The sequence below is a fragment of the Marmota monax genome, unplaced genomic scaffold, assembly GCF_021218885.2.
Source record: "Marmota monax isolate L192 unplaced genomic scaffold, Marmota_monax_Labrador192_F-V1.1 WCK01_AAM20220418_F8-fsc00128, whole genome shotgun sequence".
In the NCBI taxonomy this organism is placed as follows: domain Eukaryota; kingdom Metazoa; phylum Chordata; class Mammalia; order Rodentia; family Sciuridae; genus Marmota; species Marmota monax.
Genome location: NW_026693452.1, coordinates 4,787,766 through 4,810,282, shown reverse-complemented (window position 1 = coordinate 4,810,282; position 22,517 = coordinate 4,787,766). Strand labels below are relative to the sequence as shown.

The 22,517-nt window shown below is 34.0% G+C and overlaps 1 protein-coding gene across 4 annotated transcripts in view; it reads right to left on the bottom strand.

The window, feature by feature from the left end:
* The window catches only part of Lin54 (lin-54 DREAM MuvB core complex component), a 76,436-nt gene that overhangs the window by 36,437 nt on the left and 17,482 nt on the right, over nt 1-22,517 (bottom strand). For 2 of the 4 annotated variants that reach the window (XM_046457660.1, XM_046457659.2), the window contains exons 2-4: nt 21,591-22,300; nt 17,436-17,559; nt 9,826-9,968 (exon numbers count right to left, since the gene is read on the bottom strand). In XM_046457660.1, the coding sequence (XP_046313616.1) occupies nt 9,826-9,968; nt 17,436-17,559; nt 21,591-22,268 (945 nt within the window). In that variant the 5' untranslated portion in view covers nt 22,269-22,300. The remainder of the gene's footprint in view (nt 1-9,825; nt 9,969-17,435; nt 17,560-21,590; nt 22,301-22,517) is intronic. The other 2 variants (XM_046457661.2, XM_058583443.1) reach the window with 2 other exon arrangements.

The following is a 22,517-nucleotide window of genomic DNA, read 5'->3' as shown; positions in this document are numbered from 1 at the left end:
AAAAAAATTTCAACATATTTCAGTATATGTAACAACCCCCCCCTCCCCAAATAAAAAAAAACCTTGAGACAGACAAATAGTGAATTCTAGTTAAGGAAATACTTGTGAACTATCTAGGGAGAGTTATACTGGATGTGGACAATTTACTCTGGAAGACATTTTAAAAAATAAGATGATTAATGGATGGAGGGATAGATAAGCATATGATAAAGTAACTTTGGCAAAATGTTCAATCTGGAATTTAATTACAAAAGTTTCATAGAATTGTATTTCAGCTACAGGACCCAGAAGGAGGAGGCATTCAAAAAGTTATACTAGCCATAGAAACCAGAGACTTAAAAGATTTACTTAACCATATGTACATAGCTTATGCCATGAAATTCCTCACATGGCAATCAAGTACATTCTACATCCTAAATGGCTACAGACAAAGAAAACAGGGGAGATCTATTGCAAAACCAAATTCAAAAACACCCCTGGGTGGGAAAGTAAAAAATATTATAAAATGTATATAAGGATGTCCAAGAGAACTTGCACATCCTCAAAAAAGTAAAGAGGATTTTCTTAAGATATAAGCATGTTCACCATAAAAAAGAGAAAAAAAGAAAAAAAACAGTACTTAGGATTACATAAAGTGTGACCAGACCCTAAATTTTAGGAAGATTTATGTACTTTAATAAGACCAATATATTGTGAGAAAGGATTTTCTAGGATTCTAACTAACTCTCATTTCTTTAATCCAACTTTTCAGAATCTAAGCTGTGAAAACACTTAAGTTCTTTGAATTTCAGTTCTCTAAAAGCTCAACTATCCTGAACTATTTTTGATCAGATTTGGTATGAACCATCATCCTGGATTCACTCTGTGCTACGTCAGCTTTTATATTCTATAAAAAAGTTATCCTACCTATAACTTTTCTTATACTCTAAGTTTCAAAACTATTAAAATTTAAAAATCCAGATGGCCATTCCAGTGATAAAATGAGAGCCAAACTCAGAGATGACCCAGATGTTGCACCTATCAGATAGGCACTTTAAAATAACTATGATTAATATGCTGACAGACCTAGTGGGAAAAGCAGTCAACACATGGTGACCACAAGAGAAATTTCAGTAGAGCTAGAAACTATAAAAAAGGTGTTAAATGAAAATGCTAGAAATCACATATATATACACCACATCTTTATCATTATTATTATCATTTTGATGGGGCTGACTTTTAAGATTGAACACACAGGGCCATTTGCATGCTAGACAAGTGTTCTACCACTGAGCTAGATACCCAGGCCTTTTTAAAGTTTTATTTATTTATTTTTATTTATTTTTTAAACAGGATCTCCCTAAGTTGTCCAGGATGGCCTCAGACTTGCAATTCTCTCATCTCAGTCTCCTGAGTAACTGGGATTACAAGCATACACCACAGTATCCAATACTAAAATTAAATTTTTATAAAAATTGTCAGAATTTATCTTCTTTAAATTAGCCACTAGTAGACATGCAACTGAGAAAAGAATCAAGAAATTTAAAGATACATCAATAAAAATTATCCAAACTAAAACACAAAGGAAAAACAAAGAAGAAAACAAGAGAAGAACAGAGAATAGAGTATCCAAGAGGATCTTTTAAAGTGGTGTCCAAGTTCACTTGGTGGTACACACCTGTAATCCCAGTAATTCAGGAGGCTGAGGCAGAAGGATCACAAGTTTGAGAGCAGCCAGGACAACTGAGAAAGACCTTGTCTCAAAATTTGGAAAAAAATAAAATAAAAGCTAAGGATATAGCTCAGTGGTAGAGCACTTGCCTAGGGATTGATTAGTCAAAAATGTGTATCTGGCTCTAGAGTAATTACCAAAAAAACTGTTGACTATAGAGCAATCACCAAAAACAATTTTTCTTTTTTTTAATATTTATTTTATTTAGTTGTAGTTGGACGTAATACCTTTATTCCATTCATTTACTTTTATGTGGTGCTGAGGATCGAACCCAGGGCCCCGCGCATGCTAGGCAAGTGCTCTACCGCTGACCCACAATCCCAGCCCAAACAATTTTTTTTTAATTATAAACAATAGTTGAGATAAAACAGTATCATAAAAAATATCCAATGAACACTGCCCCCCCCCCAAAAAAAGGGGCAGAAAATGGGTTAAAGAAATAACAAAGCACAAGGGACTGGGGATATCGCTCAGTTAGCAAAGTGCTTGCCTCGCATGCACAAGGCCCTGGGTTTAATCCCCAGCACCACCAAAAAAAAAAAAAATAACAAAGCACAGATGGAACAAAGAGAAAAGTAGTAAGATAGAAAATTTAAATCTAGGGGCTGGGGCGATAGCTCAGCGGTAGAGTGCTTGCCTAGCATATGTAAGGCCCTGGGTTTGATCCTCAGCAAAACATACAAATGAATAAATAGAATAAAGGTATTTAAAAAAAGTTCTTAAAAATATTTAAATCTAAGTATATCAATAATTACACTAAAAAAAATGGTCTAGAAAGAATTTTTACACTGGCCATGTATCCAATCACCTTACTAAATTTATATGCTAATTCTAATAGTTTAATAACAATTTTAAAATTTTTACATGTACAAACTAATTTAATGTGTGAATTATGATAGTATTTTCTTTTCTTTTGAAGTCCTATGTACTTATTTCTTTTACTTGCTTTGCATTAACTTATGCCTGCAGGAGAATTGAACAAGTATTGAAAGTAGGTATCCTCATTCCACACTGCACCATTACATAAAGTTTGATGTATTTTTCTCTGTTTTCAAATTATGAGAATGTCCTATTTGATTGTTTCAAGTATTTTTTAATCAAAATGAAGATTGGATATTATCAGGATTTTTCTGCATTTACTGAGATTATCAAAATTTATTTTCCTTTGTCTACTAATGTTATATATTAGATGGGTAGAAATTTCCATGCTAAACCACATTGTATTTCTGAAATAAACTGAAACAAACTATGAATAAAACAATACTAACAGAAAAGAATAAGATTATAGAACAAAAGTGACATTAAGAGCCAGTAAGTAGAAGATAACATTGCTAAAATCTAGAGCAAAAAGAAAGTAATAAAAAAGCAAAAAGAAAGTAGAGCAAAAAAGAAAGCAGAGCTATATTTTTATTAGCTTAATAATTATTTATGTGTCTAATCAATATTTATGAAATAAGATTACGTTAGAAAATAAATATAACAAAAGACATCTGTCCTGAAATAAGAGACAACTAAAATTTCAATTAAATTGAGAAAACACTGGACATGCTTTATTTCCCACTTTTGAACCTAGTAATATTAGATTCAAAGATGAAGAAGGAAATGAGAATGGTCTGAAATTGTAATGAGAAACAGGGGAATCACCTACCCTTCTACCTCCCCTTTCAGATTCGGTGGTTTAAGGTCTGAAAGAGAAAAACAGCCAACACTTAGAGATCTGCTATGAAATAAGTATACTTGAAGAGAGCCAAATATCCATTTGGTCAAGAAGAGAAAAGGGATATTCAGTAAAAAAGCTGAGGATTTAAGGGATTATTCTGAGAGGACACAGCAAAGGATTTCAAGAAAGGGACAGATAGAAAATGGAACAGAAGATACTGAGAGCCTTTAGGGGATTAGATAAGGGAAATAAAAGATGACCAAGAGTCTGGGTCTTGTGGTGGTACCCAATATAAAAAGGGATAAATATGGCACCGAAACAGGCTAACCCACAAAATTACAACTACCTTATATTAGACAAAGGTGTCAAAACCATGCACTGGAGAAAGGATAGCATCTTCAACAAATGGTGCTGGGAAAACTGGAAATCCATATGCAACAAAATGAAATTGAATCCCTTTCTCTCACCATGCACAAAAGTTAGCTCAAAATGGACCAAGGATCTAGGGATTAAACCAGAGACTCTAATAGAAGAAAAAGTAGGCCCTAATCTCCATCACGTGGGGCTAGGCCCCAACTTCCTTAATAAGACGCCTATAGCACAAGAATTAAAACCACAAATCAACACATGGGACAGATTCAAACTAAAAAGTTTTTTCTCAGCAAAAGAAATAATATGTGAGGTGAATAGGGAGCCTATATCCTGGGAACCAATTTTTACCCCTCACTCATCAGATAGAGCTCTCATCTCTAGGGTATATAAAGAGCTGAACAAGATAAGCACAAAAATAAGAAGAAGAAGAAGAATCCAATCAATAAATGGGCCAACAACCTAAACAGACACTTCTCAGAAGAGGATATACAATCAATCAACAAATATTCATCATCTCTAGCAATCAGAGAAATGCAAATTACAACTACTCTAAGATACCATCTCACTCCAGTAAGAGTGGTAGCCACTATGAAGACAAACAACAACAAGTGCTGGCGAGGATGTGGGGGAAAAGGTACACTCATACACTGCTGCTGGGACTTCAAATTGGCGTAGCCAATTTGGAAAGCAGTATGGAGATTTCTTGGAAATCTGGGAATGGAACCACCATTTGACACAGCTATTCCTCTTCTGGGACTATACCCAAAGGACCTAAAAACAGCATATTACAGGGACACAGCCACATCAATGTTTATAGCAGCTCAATTCACAATAGCTAAACTGTGGAGCCAACCTAGATGTCCTTCAGTGCATGAATGGATAAAAAAAAAAAATGTGGCATTTATACACAATGGAATATTACTCAGCAATAAAAAAGAATAAGATCATGGCATCTGCAGGAAAATGGATGGCATTAGAGAAGATTATGCTAAGTGAAGTTAGCCAATCCCCAAAAAACAAATGCTGAATGTCTTCTCTGATATAAGGGGGGTGACTCAAAATGGGGTTGGGAGGGAGAGCAAGGGAGAAAAATTATCTCTAGATAGGGAATAGGGGTAGGGGGGAAAGGGAGGGAGAAGGGGAATAGCATGGATAGTGAAAGGAGACCCTCATCATACAAAACACATGTATGAAGATGTTAAAAAAAAAAAAAGGATGTTAAATCACTTTGAGAAGTGATGAATGAAAATAAATTGAAATGTGTGAGAAAAAGAAAAAAAAAGGGATAAATAATGAGAGAAGTTCCAGCAGAGTCAAGGTAGACAGGGGTGGTCAGGTTGTGTGTGTGAGCAGAAAGGGAACAGTCAATGCTTGGGGTGGTTTTGTTGTTGTTTTGTTTTGGGGTTTTGATGCTATCAATTGCAACAAGTACATTTCCAGAAAATCCTTACTTTTTAGTCCTCCCCTCCCCTAATACTGTAGACATAACTCACAGGAGCTGTACCACTGAACATATCCCCATCCCTTTCTATTTTTTATTTTGAGACTATAAATATTTTCAGGGTCTTGTTAATTGCTAAGCCTGACATTGAATGTGCAATCCTCTTGCCTTAGCCTCCAGAGTTGCTAGGATTACAGGTGTGTACCATCATGCCCAGCTTTAGTCTTTTTCTTAATTGACTCTTCCATGACATTTGCAATTATGGCTCAGTATCATTTTTTTTAATCCATTGATACAAAGACTTTATTCAGATTTTCCCAGTTTTACATTTGTAGGTGTGTATTCAGTTTTGATCAATTTATCCCATGTAGATTTGGCCAAGTTCATTTTTTGTGTGAAGGATTTTTTTTAAATTGTTCTTTTAAGTTATACATGACATAATCTATTTTGATATATCATATATACATGGAGTATAACTTCCCATTTTTGTGGTTATACATGATGTGGAGTTACACTGGCTGTATTATATTCATATATGTAAATAGGAAAGTTATATCTGATTCATTCTACTGTCTTTCCCAACATTCAGTGTCATTCTTGAATATCCTTCCCTTCACACCCTTCGTGAAGTTTTTCTTACTACCTCTCTTGTCATTAATTCTCTTCCATTGGGCCTTTTAAGACACTTTATATGTTGTGGTTCAGTCCTGTTTTTCTTTTCACTCTACATACAACTGAATGCTCCTTGGGTGATCTTATTTATATCCATATTTTCAGTCACTGCCTCCACTCAGCTTCCTATTAGGTATCCTCCTGTAGATAATCAGTGCAGATTCAATGACAATTATGTCTAAGAACTAAATACGTTTTTGTCCAAATTAGCTATTCCTTCTATCTTCCCTCTCTAGACTAAGATATGAGATGTTTTCTCCTGTCTCAAAATATGGCTGAAGTAAGGCTCCAAAGCTGAGAACTACAAACTGTAAACTCCCCTTTACTCTAAAAAGAAGGACATGACATTCATGCCACACTTACTAAAAGATAGCATCCCTATCACTTACCTTCTATTCTTTAAAAAAAAAAAAAATTAGGAGAAGAGAATTCATAAATATAGAGAATAGTAGGGCTTTACAGCAGGAGTGAACCAAGAAAACGTCTAGGAATGGGTGATAAATGGAAAAAAGGAGAAACTGACTTATGAATCATCAGCTAGCAACTAAGATTAACAAACTCTCAAGCTTATCTTAGTCTAGCCACCAGAATTAAATGCAGTCAAAGTTCTTATGAGTACCTAACACATATCTTCAGGAGTTTAGGGAATACGTGAACACAGAAACTGGTCCCAGCCTGGAAAATTCTGAAAGAAAGAAGATGGATGGAGCTATCACAATGGAAGAGGAAGGATACTAAGGACAAGCTGTCAGGCAAGCTGCACTTCTCTCATTGGGTTGTACAGGTTTCCCACTGGCCAACTAGTGCTGCAAAGAGCTAAGGCATCTTGACATTGACAGGATCCTGCCAAAAAAGGGCTTTCTGGAGTAAAACATGCAGCAGTAACAGAGTATAGGGTGGACTATAGGAGGCAAGAACTAAACATTACAAAAAATAGCTACATATGCTGAAGGAACTGGGCAATGTGAACATACCCATAGGGGGGACTAAAAAAAAAAAAAAAAAAAATCATCCCACAGACACATCTCTAGAAGTCCCCATTAGATACCTCCCACAAAGATGACACTGGCATCTGGAGTACAAAAGTTACAGACATAAAAAACTGTGTCATTTCTCTTCTAATCTTCCTTCCAATCATAAGCCAAAGTATCAGGGGAGTAGAAGAGTGAAGAAATAGATCATACTTCTCTCCTCCGCTACAGATTCCTGAGCTAGGATTAGCCTGAGTTGAGGGGAAGAGAAGACTTAAATTGGATGTAAACTTTTGACAAAATTTCTCATACCTGTGAGTCACCAAAATCAGGCTTGTTCTTATGTTAAAAGTGAACTCTGGGGGCTGGGGTTGTGGCCCAGTGATAGAGTGCTTGCCTAACACATGTGAGGCACTGGGTTCAATCAGCATCACACAAAAATAAATAAACAAGATAAAGTCATTGTGTTCATCTATAACTAAAAAAAAAAAAAAAAAAAAATTAAATTGAATTCTTGTTAAGGGTAAGGAAAGAAGACCCAGTATGGCATGGTTAAAATCAAGAATGGAGAAAAAAAAAAAAAAAAAAAAAAAAAGCTAGCTTCTATTTGTATATCATCAGGTATAACCCATATTACCAATCACATTAGTCAACAGTGCCACCATCTATCTTGTTATTCAAGTCATAAATCTAGGAGTAACCTTGGATTCTCCCCCTCCTTGAGATCCTGACATCTAGTCATTACTTCTTAAACCTCTTTTAACAAATCTTTCTCTCTACCCCTAGCCTGCTCAAACCTGAATTATTATCATAATCCAAATTAGTGATACTCTATCCTACCCTATAATCTGGAATTTAAAATATTAAATCTAATATCTAGATCTACTCTAGAGATCCTAACTTAAGTGGGGTCAGGCAGAGGTCAGTCATTCATTTTTTTTCAAGCGGACTCCAAGTATAGTCAACATTGAAAATCACTAATCTAGTTGGTCTCTCCCGGAATCCAGGTTTACCTTCTCCCAACACCATCTTTCACAATGCAGGAAGTTGTCGTCTTTTTTTTTTTTTTTGGTACCAGGGGTGCTAAACCACTGAGCCACATCTCTTTTTCATATTTTATTTAGAGACAGGGTCTTGCTAAGTTGCTTAGGGCCTAAGTTGTTGAGGCTGGTTTGAACTCAAGATCCTCCTGCCTCAGCCTCCCAAGTCACTGGGAAATAGGTGTGCACCCAGCTAGAATCTGCTTTTTAAAAATATGAATCAACTTATTTAGAGTGTGGCTCTCTCAATCTAGGCTACCATTAGAACTACTTAGGGAGCTTTTAAAAATTCTGATATCAGGCCAAACTCCAGAAAGACTACATTAGAATTTCTGCATACGAGAACCAAGCATTAGTATTTATTAAAACTCCTAGGTCCAACATGTAGACAAGGTGAGAACTATATCCTATAAGCAATGAGAAGCCAAAGAAAGTCTTTATGAACAGGAAAATCCAAACATCCTTGAAAATAGTAATATCTCCCAACTAATCTTAAGATGGCTCTCACACTATTAAAACAACGTAACTCCTTGAAAGGGGCACACTTTTACATATTTGTGTAAAGCCTCAATCCAAAAAGCCCCTTCTGCTTGCTCATTCACAGCTAAGTCTTACCACTCATTAAGGTTAATATCTTTCAACAACAGACTTCTTCGCGTAAACCTTCCCTAACACACACACACACACACACACACACCCCTCATCAATTCACCTGGAAATATTATAATTCTGTGGGGCAACTATTTATGTTTCAGTCTAACTCCCTTATTGAACTCCCTGAAATTAAAAACCTTATCTTATGTTTTTCTACAGTGCCTATCACTATGCATAGCATACAGTAAGCACTCAAATATCTGCTGATTCATTCCATTTCAGAAAAAAAAAATTGTCCATATGATTATGCAGGTAGATGCCTAGTTTAATAAACTGTAAGAGACGTCGTATTTATACATTATATTCAAGTTCCATTATAATAGAAGTCAACCTCTAGACTATTAAAAAATGTAAGGCAAATGTTTAATGTTTGTTCTATTTATAAGCAGTTGCAAATCAAGGAAGAAGGCAGGTACAAATGGTAATACATTTCCAGAGGCACAAGGGTGGCACCTTATAGAATAATGATGCTTGGCTTTCTACCTGAATAATATGACTTTAAAACATAACTTAAACTTTTTAATGTCAGTATAATGACATCTATATATTTTATAAAAATGAGTTAATTATTAAGAGTAAAATAGTAGGTACTTTATCACCTTAAAATGAAAACAAATTATGAAAATCTTTTGAATGTTCTGAATAAAATGTACTTTGTATTATGGTTACCAGCATCTACTAGCAAATTCTAGTACTCTGAGTCCTATTATCCAAAAAAGGCTCAAATCTCCATAAAAAAAGTTACATTTTATATTTACGTAGTTTCTATATATGTAAATTCCCCAAAGATAATAATTTTGCTAAATATTAACTGAACAGAAACTGAATACTTATACAACAACTTCATTCAAAAGATTTTTTTTATGCCCATATTCATATGGGCCACAGAAATCAATTTAACATGCAAAATGATTACTATGTTACCCTGTATTTAAATAAGTGTTTATTTGTCAAAAATCCCTAATTACTTAAAGGGAGATCAAAAGAGTAGAGAAAAGGGATGGGTGAGTGAGGGAGGAAAAATAGAGGGAAAGGAGAAATATGAGGAATGATACTGGCTAAATTATATTCTTATATTATGTGCACGTATGTATATTTAATAATGAACCCCACCATTGTGTATAATTATAATGTACCAATAAAAATATGGAGAAAAATCCTTGATTACTAGATAAACCCAGTATTCAGTGAGTGCCTATTACTTGCTTAGAAATATATGAAAATGGAAGTATGTAAGTGACTAGTAGAAAAAAAAATGCATAAACCACAACATTTGGCATTTGTGGTTATTATTATTTTTTTACCTTATTTGGCGATTTCAAAGGTGAGATGGCTATTTTATTTGGTGTCTGTGTTGTAGAATTTAAAGTTGATCCAATAACACCACTTTCTGATATTGTAATGGTCTTTGATGGAGTTCCAGGAGTAGACTGTGAAAGAACCCTACCTGCAAATGAGAGGCAGCACATCAGTTTGACTTTTTTCAATAATAGTATATAAATTTATGTGATGATCTATATCCACAAGGACTTCAGTATATGTTCACTATTTCATATGAATTACCATATGAACCTGAACACTTAACTAAATCCCTAATGCACTGTGGTGACCCTAGACAAAAACAAACAATGATTCTTAGTAATACTTAGTATCAACTTACACAAATCTATAAAAACAATTCTACTTATATTCTCATCAATTTTGTCAAACTATAGCCATCAGAAAGTAAGCTCAGGACAATTAAGCAATGTGCCCTGTGTAACGCAGCTTCTAAAAGTCAGGACTTAATCCCAAGTCTTAAAACTTCAAACCCTGAATTCCACTATCTTCAATAGCTATTTTCCTATTGGAACTTAAATCATGAGTGTATGATTTAAATCCACACTTCAGAAACAATTATTAGACAGACTAACTTGAACACTTTCAGGTTGAACACTGTCTGATTTCAGACTGCCAAAAGGGACTAAAAAGTTTCTCCTAGCTACCCTTGCCAGATTTCATACTATGGCTTAGGGATTGGTAGTTATATTGGAATAAGATGAAATATCAGGAATTTTTATTCTAGGCAAGAAACTAATTCAAAGACATGATCATCAAACATACAGAAACAGAAAAAAAATTCAGCTCAACATTAAGAAGAACTTCAAATTTCCAATTACAATGACAAACAAACTCAGAACAATTAAGTAATATGCTCTGTGTGACACAGTTTGCTTTAATATAATGTGTCTCAACACAATGAATTCCAAGCAGATGCTGACTAATCAAATCTACTGGCTAAAGAGGGAAGTTAAGCATCTAAGAAGTATGTTGTGAAGGTAGATAACTAAGTAATCCCTAAATTCCCCTCCAACCTTTAGATGCTATGATTGAACTTTTAGGTACAGCTAAAGATGAAGGAAAAAGGAAGAAAGGGAGGGAGAAAAGGAAAAAGAAAGAGGCTTTCTCTTTAAACAAAATAGAGGACTGATAACAGCTTCTGAGTTAATTTTCCTATTAAAATGCTAACATATACATTGTTTCTTTTAAAGTGAATCGAGTTTTATTATCATTTATGAAGTTTAAGATACTTTAAATATAATTTTCAAAACTTTTTGCAGTAATTTATTGATGTTCCCTAATAAATTTCAGTTGAATGGTCTGTTGGAGATACATATAGATACACACACACACACACACACACACACACACACACACACACACGTATTTTGGGTGCAGGGTTACCGTGATTGAACACGAAGGCACTCTACTATTGAGCTACACCTCCAGCCCTTTTAGTTTTTGAGACAGGGTCTCACTAAGTTCTTCAGGCTGGCTTCAAACTTGAAATCCTCTGTCTCAGCCTCCTGAGTCATGAGTATTATAGATAATGTGCTGCTGCATCAGGAGTATATTGCTTTTTTTTTTTTTTAACCTGAATTACATCTTTATAAACCAAATGAATCTACATTAAATATTTTAAGAAAGTCAGCCTGAAGTTTGAGTCTGGCCTAAAGTAACACATTTGTCTTTCCAAAGTTATTACCTATAGGCTAAGCCTGAATCCTCAACAACCATTATTAAAAAATTATTGTACCAATAAAGACAGTTTCATAAAATGCTCATTGTTTAAATATCACTTTAATTTCAAATTTGTCAGGCATTACATACCTTTCAGAAAATATTCTCATAGAAAATGCTTCCTGAGTATAATACCAAAAATAGGCCACATGAAGTAACTCACTTAAAAAACAGGGACAAAAATTTATTTTAAGTAGCAAAGAAAACTAAAACTTCACTTTAAAAAAAAAATTCAGGGGGCTGGGGATGTGGCTCAAGCGGTAGCGCGCTCGCCTGGCGTGTGTGAGGCCCGGGTTCGATCCTCAGCACCACATACAAACAAAGATGTTGTGTCCGCCGAAAACTAAAAAAATAAATAAATATTAAAATTCTCTCTCTCTCTCTCTCTCTCTTTAAAAAAAATTCAGTGTATAACTACAACTCTTATGATGAACAAAACAAATAACCTGTTGATTTAGGAAGAGAGGTCTTTCTCTTTCTTTTATTTTTGATATCAGAGACTGAACCCAGGAGTACTTAACCACTGAGCCACATCCCCAAGTTTTTTCTTTTTAATTAGTTATACACCTTTTTAGTTTTTGAGACAGAGTCTCACTAAGTTGCTTAGGGCCTCTCTAAGTTTCTGAGAATGACCTTGAACTTATGATCCTCCTGTCTCAGCATCCTGAGGCACTGTGATTACAGGCATGTGACTGGCAAGAGAAGTCTCTTCTGAAATTTTGTATGACAACACAATGACAAATTCAGTTACACAGATATAACATGATCCCAAAGAAGGTAATTTCCGCTAAATATTTTAAAATTTCATCAAATTTCCTTAAGAACCTTTACATCCTTTAAAATTCCAGCATTTCTGATTATCTGATTTCTAAATCCCGATTTATCCTTAACTCTGAAGACATATTCAAGCAAGTATCCAAGTTACAATTTCATCTTGAAATCAATTTAGAAGACCTTTATCTTCTACTGTCAGGTGATCTCCAAGAATCAAAAGAAACAACACCAAAAGGCCTCGGATGAAATAGGATGGGATAGGCATATTTGAACAAGGACAAATTCTACATGAGATTAATTCACTAGTGCATATCTTAACATTGTAATGAAGTTTGCTGAATTCCACTATCAGGTTGAACACTGTATACAAATATGTTTACCTTGATTAAAAGACAGAAAAGAGATGCAACCTGGTACCTTGTGAGCTCTGATAATGCAGAAGTCTGTATTTCATTTAACCATCTCCAAAGTTTTGTATGGTGATTGGTATTTACATTTTACTGAAATAAGATGAAAAAACAACATACTTATCCAAGATCACAGAGAAAATTAACAGAAGAGCCAAGAAGAAAACCCAAGTCTTCAAACAGTTCTTACCATATCTCTATACTGCCTCCATGATATTCAATAATACACATTCACTGAACTACATCTAATTACCAGAAAGTGTACTAGGTACTGGAGAGACAGGGAGGGAGAAGGAGCAGGAAAGAAACACAAACTAGAAATGATCATCAATATAGTATGTGTGCACAGTACGACATTACTCTGCCTTAAAAAGGAAGGAAATTCTCTGACAACATACTATGATATGGATGCACTTAATGGGTATTATAGTGAGTAAAATAAGCCAGTCATAAAAAACAAATATTATATGATTCTGTTTGTATCAGGTACATAGAGCAATTAAAACCGTAGAGACAGAAAGTAGTAGGGTAATTGCCAGAGGCTGAAGAGAGGAAGGAAGAAAGAATTACTGTTTAATGAATATAGTATTTCAGTTTTGCAAGATAAAAAAAGTTCTAGAGATGCATGGGAATGACAGTTGTACAATAATGTGAATATACTTAATGCCAATGAACTAGACACTTATAGTACATTTTTTAAAGTTCTGAAACGCTTTATCACTGAGCTATACCCCCAACCCCTTTTTATTTATTTATTTATTTTATTTTGAGATAAGGTCTTACTAAGCTGCTGAGGCTGGCCTGGAACTTGAGATTCTCCTATCTCAACCTCCCATGTAGCTTGGATTACAGGCATATGCCACCATGTCTGGCTTAAATTTTTTAAAAAATAAGTTCATATAAAAAAAAGAACTAGACGGCAAACAAAAAACTACAATCAACAAAAATCGTAAGTGGGGCTGGAATTGTGGCTCAGCGGTAGAGCCACAACTTAGCACTCACAAGGCACTGGGTTCAATCCCTGGCACACACACACAAATAAAGATACGGAAAAAAATGAAAAAAAGAAAAATCATAAATGCTACAGGGAAACAAATAAGAAAGCCAAGTATTGTAATATAGTGTGACTAAATGAACAAATTAAAAGCAAGTGTGATAAGTATTTGATAGGTAACACCAGGTTTTAAGGGGATACGTAAGATGGCTAGAGGAAGAATAACTGATCAACCTAGGTACCCTTCAAAAGATGAATGGATTAAAAAAATATGTTATATATTGCTCAGCCATAAAGAAGAATAAAAGTATGGCATTTGCTGGTATATGGATGGAACTGGAAACTACCATGCTAAGTGAAATAAAACAATCCCAAAACCAAAGTCCAAATGTTCTCTCTGATAGGCAGATGATAACATGGTAAAAGGGGTGGGGAGATAGAAGTTCACTGGATTAAACAAAGGGGAACGAAGAGAAGGGAGGGGCAAGGAGAATAGGAAAGACAGTAGAATGAGTCGGACACAACTTTGCTTTTTTCATATATGATAACATGACCAGGGTAATTGCAAATCATGTACAACCACAAGAATGGGAAGTTACGCTCCATGTATGTATAATATGTGAAAATGCACTGTACTATCAAGTATATCTAAAAAGAATTTTAAAAAGAGAGAAAGATAAGAGTAATTAACTAAGCCCAGGAATCAGACACTTTCTAATGCAAAAAACAAAATGGATAAATTAGCCAAAGGAAGAGCAAAGAAAGGTGTTCCATGTAAAAGGAACTGGGAGCACCATGACCCCTAGTCCTGATAGAATATGATCATTTGGTGATCTCTCAAAATAGATAAATCAGTAGGCTTGGAGCTAATAAGATGAAAAGCACATATTAGATCAAAAATGTTTTTAATGCTAAGAAAGCACTATCATTTGAACTTAATCCTGATGAATGAAGGTCAAGAAATAAATAAGGCCAAGAAAATTTTAAGCAAGGGTATGGCATAAACAGATTTACATTTTAGAAAACTCATTGTATACAAATATGTTTACCTTAATTAAAAGACAGAAAAGAGATGCAACTTAAATAAGAAGCCCAAAAATCGTTTAAAAAAACAACCTTAATGTACTATGAAAGAATATTAGTTGAAATACAAAAATGATGAAACCTACAGTTCAGTAGAACAGTTACATTGGTGCTTTAAAATTTGGCTTATATGCTTTTGCTTGTTGTGATATGATGGATTGAACCTACGGGTCCTTTACCACTGAGCTATATCCCCAATCCCTTTTTATTTTTTATTTTTGAGGCAGGGCACAGCTAAGCTGCTAAGGCTGGCCTGGAACTTGTGATCTTCCTGTTTCAACCTACAAAGTTACAGTGTGTGCCACTGCCCAGCCAGCTTCCAGGAATTTTAAAAGGCTACACAAAATCAGTTAAAAGGTGAAATTATTCCCCCAAACTAAACTTTATGACAACAATTCTAGTGAAATTTAACAAAATTCTATCTCTGTACTAATTTTAGTGGTACTATGGTCTGTCTGCAATTAAAAGGTGAAGTTATATCTGCAATACATCATAAATGACCCAAAAATGGACATTCAAGATAGTCCATGATAGTAGTCAAGGTGAACTCTTGATATAGCCAAAAATTCATTCAGACACTCTGAAAACACTACAAATGTTGACATATAATCCCCCCACACAATAAAAATTTGAAGTGACTCTCAAACTCAAAATAGTTATGAGCCAGGCACAATGATATATACCTGTAATCCCAGACACTAGGGAGGCCGAGGCAGGAGGATTGTAAATTCAGCCTCAGCAATTTAGCAGAGTTCTTAGAAACTTAATAAGAATCTGTCTCAAAATAAAAATTAAAAAGGGCTGAGGATGTAGTTCAGTGGCCAAGTGCCTCCAGGTTCAATCCCCAGCACCCAAAATGGGACATAGGGGAAAAGAACATTAAAGAACACTGCATGCAACAGTCCTTTTGTTTAACTCATTCAACCTATGCAAAACCTCCTAGGGGATTAGTGGCCATTTTTCATCAATATTTTTAAGTCTTACTTACTTTAAACCAATTATACCCTACTTCCTGAACCAGCCCCAAATCCAATTTCTTTCCAATCTTACCTCTGGGACCATATTTCACACCTACTTTAGCCCTCATGACATCAGCCAGCCTCCTATACCCTCACGAATCTCTACTGATAGCTAACAGAAAAATACTCTCTGAAATTATCCTTATACTATCATCTTTCCATCCCCTTTCATACTCACTAAAGAAGTGTAGGGAGAAGCCTCCATACACACAATTCAAATCCAGAAAAATGACAAATTACTGCCACTGACTTCAGAGTTGCCTATTGCTATATCTTTAAATTTACTAAAGACTCTAATAAGTGGTTTAAGGTGGATTTTTTTGTTGTTGTTGTTTTGTTTTACCTTTTTTCCCCCCTTTTTGGTTCTTAGTCCCCATAGCAAGTGGTTTAAATATTTATACTAGGATGATTAGTTAACAGTTAAAGTACCATCGTCAAGAATACACATGTCAAAGAATGGGTAATTAGCACTTAAAAGTCTTTAGTCAAAAGGCTACTATTCAGGTGTTACACTTTTTCATTAAAAAAAAAAGCAAGAGTAATGTTAGTATAACTCTGAATTAAAGACCAGTCCCTCACCATGGTTGTGAGATTCTTTCTAGAAGAACGGAGCTGCTTGCACAGCAGAGTGAGAGTTGGCCTAACCAAGCCATTATAGAAAGACAGGTAAAACACAATTAATGGTGTCTGCAAGGGAGCTATAATGATGAGTCATGGACTCCATGCTGAATAAAGAAGAATTTAAGGACAGAAAATGTGATTATTAAAGAGAAAATGGAAGAATCAAGAGATCAGAGATTTCCAAGTCAAAAATAGCTGGTTTGGGAGTACAAAGGCAGGTAGGCTAAAGAAAAGACAAATGGAACACCTGAAGTCCAAATTTCTGAAGTGGTTCAGTTACTGGTGATAAGAAATTTTTAAGTACATAATAAAGGATAACTGGGTAACATTAAGGAACATGCTGATAAAAGTAATATAGCTAAAATCCTGTTATCACTTAAGTAATTACTACCACTGTGATAATTTTCTTTCCAAAGAAAACTGCATGTAGAGAATATTAAAATGCAAAAACCAAAAAAAAAAAAAAAATTAAAACTGAAATCATGAAATACTATTTCTAATATGCACTAAATGAAATCTACTTGACTTAGTACATGTGCACTATAGACAAACTTAGTTCAAATTCCAGCTCAGCCATTTACTAGCTGAGTGCCTCCACTGCCACACAGGAAACGTCCATCATAGGATTGGCAGAAAACTACCTAAGTCACTAGATGTAAAAAGCTAAGAATGGCAAATACTAAATACTACATAAATGTTAGCTTGTATTTCTAGAGTTTAAGACTTTGTTATTTTCATGGTAAATTTCTAAACACAAAAGAGACTAAAATGATGGACTGATTTGCAGATAAGGCATTTTGCTTGAAGCACTCACTTAATAACATTTCCTATCAAAGTAGGTTGGTTTATAATAAGCTATACTTATTTCTTAAAACATTTTAAGGTGGCAGATCAGTCTTCTTTAAGTCTAAAAGAAAGGTAAATATACAACTTAATAAACTGTAAAGAAATATAACCTGCAATGACTGATGGTGATACTTGAGTTGTCTGTCCTGTAACTGCTTTACTATTAATTGGTTTTGCAAAGATCAGCTTCGTGATTACTGGACCACAGGTTGGTGTTCGAGGCTTCTTAGCAATCTGAAACATACAAATAACTATGAAGACCATTTATTTCTATAAAACACCTATTCAATCAAATTAGACAAAAGATATATATACAGTAATAGCACATGTGAAGCTAGCCCATTTAACAAATTTTATTTATGTAATGTTAAAAACATTTAAAATGCAGCCATTCACCAAAATATTAATATAATCCGATCCACAAGTCCATATATAATGCTTTTGCGTTTTATTATAAATCTTTATATTAATCTCTTAGTATATGATGAAAAGCAAATTAATTTTGCAAATTAATGTTTAACAACAATAATGTTTAATGTCTAACATTATGCACAGAAATATTCTTTTTCAAATTAAATTATTCAATAGTAATAAGATGGAACAGAATAAGTTAAGAAAGTATAGTGCAAATGATGAAGCCAAGTATATATATAATTACACTGGCCCCGGATGCAAAATATAAAAACATTAAAGACAATCTTACGATTAGCTTTTCAACTTTAGATCTATATATCAGTAGATAAAGAGACAACTGAACAAATGAAAGTCCTAGGATACACAAAGAGACAAGTTTGGTAGAACAAAGACCATTATAAAGAAAAAGGCTCTGAAATACTGTTTACTATAACTAAAATTCCTTGAAGGGTGGGTCTTTTATTCATTTTGATCTGAAGTTATATACTGGATTGCTGACTTGGAACTAAAATTCTCCACAAATCAAGGAAGGTAGAGGTAACCAATGTTTTATACTGAAATCATTACCATACACAAAGACATAATGTCTTCTAAAGATACAGAAGCATAAATTTACCTATGATTGAAAATAACTATAGAACTTTAGTGCATGAAGGACATTAAATATTAATTTTATCTTTTGGCAAGTAAGAACATTGAGGCCCTGAAAATACTATTTTTTACTGGAAATGATGACTCAAATGAATAAACACAACCAACATGCATGGCAGAAATAGACCAGAAATTGTAAACAGATCACAGAACTAGATAAATATGAGCTCTTTGTGCTCAAATTATAAATTAAATAACACCTTATCTGACACTCAGAATAAATTACTTTACACTTAGAACATATTACTGACACATAAAATGTATGTGAAATATAAATCACTTTTTAAAAAAGAAAATTCATTAATGTTAAAAAATACTCAGCTTGAAAAACTATGACACACCCAAATAAATTCATAATTGTACTTTAGAAAGTTGATGCAACATAGACATAAGGTAGAAATATTTCCCAAATGTTTACAGACTGAAAACTCAAAGTCAGAATTTCTTCTGTATACATGGTATTAATGATCTTGAGAAGTAGATGTTGATGTTCTTAGACATACATACCTAGCAATAAATAACCTTATCTATAAAACCCAAAGTTTAAAATATTTCTCCCTTTTTTATCTGATTTTCATAATCAAATGACTGTAAGAATACTTACCAAGAAGGAAAACATATACACAATACAATAAAAAGTACACCTAATTATTCAAATGAAAAATCTTTCTCACCCATGTGGTTGTATTTCTTTAGTAAAATACTGCTGAAAATATCAATTCCAGTTCTGTTAAGGAACCATAATTTTGTGTATTATGAATTCTAACTACCCTAGAACAGAATTTCTTCACTAAGTAAAACAAAATATACGATTTTTTTTTTTTTTGATGATACTGAGGATTGAACCAGAGGCACTTTATCACTGAGCTATATCCCATCACCAAGACCACCCTTTTGTCCTTAATTTTAAATAGGGTCTCCCTGTTATTGCTTAGGGCCTCACTTAATTGTTGAGGGCTGCCTTAACTTGCAATCCTCCTGCCTCAGGCCCCCACGTCACTGGGATTTTAGATGTGAGCCACTGCACCCAGCTAGGATCAGTTTTTAACAAGTGTACCTGGATTAGCAGATTAAGACAAAAATGAAAAAAAGAATGAAAGAAAATTTGGAAATAAGGTAGTCAGACCATCAAATAATCCATACAAGTAATTTTTGGCAGTGTGTTTAGCATTATTTAGGAGATAATAAATAGTTACAGATTGCTAGCTAGTTACTACTTTTATATCCTATGAACACAAAACAGGGAAAGTGTAAATATCTGTAACCGAGCATGATTACACCTCTCTTACTACATCTGACCTCAAGTGATACTTCTTTCCTTCACTTTTGAAGATGGAATTCTTCTTCAACTCTTACCTGCTATCCATACCCTAATAGTTTCAATACTCATTAAACTTAAGACAACACTGAGGACTGCCAGGGGGAAAAACAGAGAATCATATTTTATTTATTTATTTATTTATATATATATATATATATATATATATATTTTTTTTTTTTTTTTTTTAAGTATAAACCCCAATATTCTGGTGTCTAAAGCAGAAAAACATAGATTTGTAGTTTTTTGGGTTTTTTTTTTCAAAGTGCTTCAGAGTTTTGTAGGTTATTTCTGAGTTGGAAATATTTAAGTTGCCTAAAAGTAACTGGGTAAACATAACAATATTCTAAATAAATTTCTTCTGTTTTCTGTTATTTTTTCAATTTTATTAATATATTTTAAACTTAAGTTCTTTTTAAAAAGAACTGAGTTCTATAAAAGCAACAACAATAAAATAAGTTACAAAAATATTTTTATTGTCAGGACTTAGTAAATTATAGTAGAAAACTAGAGGATACAAGTATATCAGTTTTTGAATGATATGTATAAACTTCTCTCATAAGTGAAAAAAAATGGCATTCTGATTTATGTCATCAGTTTCTTGTAAACATTATAATGAGGATCAACACTGCTAAAAGTCTAAAACAGATAAAATAAGTTTTGAAACTGAGGACAAGAAGCTTGATAAGATATCTCATCCAAGAGATCTTTGGCAAAAATAAGAAGTAAAAAGAAGTCAAAGATAAGTGAGATGACAATGAACAAGAAGTAAAAAAAAAAAAAACAATATGTTTAACAGTGGCAGAAAGGAAATGGGCAATTACAACATTCTTAAAAGCAAAGTCCATTAAATGCAAGTTTCTAATTCTTTGCTAACACAATAACTAAAACATTACTTCTAAATATCATTTGAGAGTCTAGAAGGAGCAAGTTCTCACAAACCTTCCTATTTCCTCATACACTTTCTTTACTACTTAAACTCATGCCTTCTCCTTTTCTCTAAAAGGCAATTCTTTCAAATAGGGAAATATTTTCTAGTCACAGATGAATCATTTTTTAAGAGTAGTAGTGGCCTTTTGGGGCATAAAAAACTGAAAACTATTAATGTATGTACTATAACCTGAAAACTATTAATGTATGTTATTTAGGGTCCTAACCATACTAGGTACTATATTGAAGAATCCTCAATGTTTTGAGAACCATAGAGTCCTATGTGACTCTTTATAATCAATAGCCATCTTAAGCTAAAATGAAAAACTAGAAAAGTAATCGACCTAAAATTCTACAGCTGGTAAGTAACAAAGGGCAACTCAAACCCAGTTGTTCCAACTCTAAAGCCTATGTCATCCTCCACCATATGCCACTCATTCCCACACTGCAAACATGAATGATGGCAAAGTGTCTCCAAGAAGAGACACTCATTGGCCAGCATACACTACTACTGGCTACTACTACTGGGTTTCTCGGAGCAGCAAACTATTTCTAGCCTTTGACAATCTGTTAACCCAAAAACAATTTTGACAGAATGATTTTTTGATAGCCCTGCAGCAAGTCCAGTGTCTTTAAACCAGCAAAACATCCTTGTAACCAAACTAACACTAAAAATAAAATATATTTTCAAATGAATAAATGGCTATAAATATACTAATTTGAAATTTAGCCAAAAATTTAGCTTGTTCTAAGTTTTCTGGAAATTTTTTCCTAAGCATTAGACATATCAAACGTAAAAACAAAAAAAACTCACACAATTACTTAAAGCAACAGTCAAAAGAATTCAGTAATAGCTTTGCAATTAATAACCCTACATAAACACAACTATGAATCAGTTTAACTTTTTTAACATGCATTTTAATTAATACGCCCCCTTTTTTTTTTTTTTTACCTGTACTGTTTTTAACTGTTGGGTCTGTAACACAGAGGGCTGAGTTGTAGTATTAATCAGTTGACTTCCTGGGGTCAATGCTGAGACACCAATGACAGGTTTCACCTCTGGCCTCCCTCCAATGGTAACTACTTTAATTTGCTGCGGTGGTAACTTAGCATCTCCTGACTGGGACTGAGTTGTAACTTTCTGAGCTTGGGGTAGTTGACTATGGGGTAGAGCTAAAACAATTGGTGAACCAGACTTGCCCAAAGTTGTTAAAATTAACTTCTGTCCATCTGGTTTAAGGGTCTGATTGCCAAGTTTAAGATCAGATGTCTGTTTGTTTAAAATAATCTGATTGGCTGATATAGTCACAGGAGTCTGAGCACCAAGTTTCTGAAGGCCACTTGGAAAAGCTGGTTTCACTGTGGTATTAGAATCTGCTTTAGTAAATGTGGTATTCACTGCAACTTGGTTAGTGTGGTTACTGTACACTGTGATTGGTTCCGAGGAAATGGGCGTGGCTGTAGAGTCACCAGTAGAATTTATGTTGACAATTTCTTCCAGTTCTGTCTCCATGGGAATTGGGGATGAAACAATAACAGCCTCAATACTATCATCATCCACTAAAGTTATACCAGTGTCCATTATCTCCTCTGGAAGCAAACTATTCACCTCAGCTGGCACCACCTCCATGATCGTTCTCCTGCTAGAAAGGTGATCAGGTGCTGTAATAAAAGTTGAAAAATGATTAACTTACTAAGTTTCTAAACAGACTTAAGGAAAAATATTCAAGAAAAATGCAAATAACAAACCAACCATTTTTAAAATCGATATAAAATTAAATGAAGAATATTCCTGATACTTATTTGGATTAAATCATTTTAACACATCCTTAGCCTTCAAGAATCTAAAATATAAGCTGCATGGGGTGCAGACCTAGAA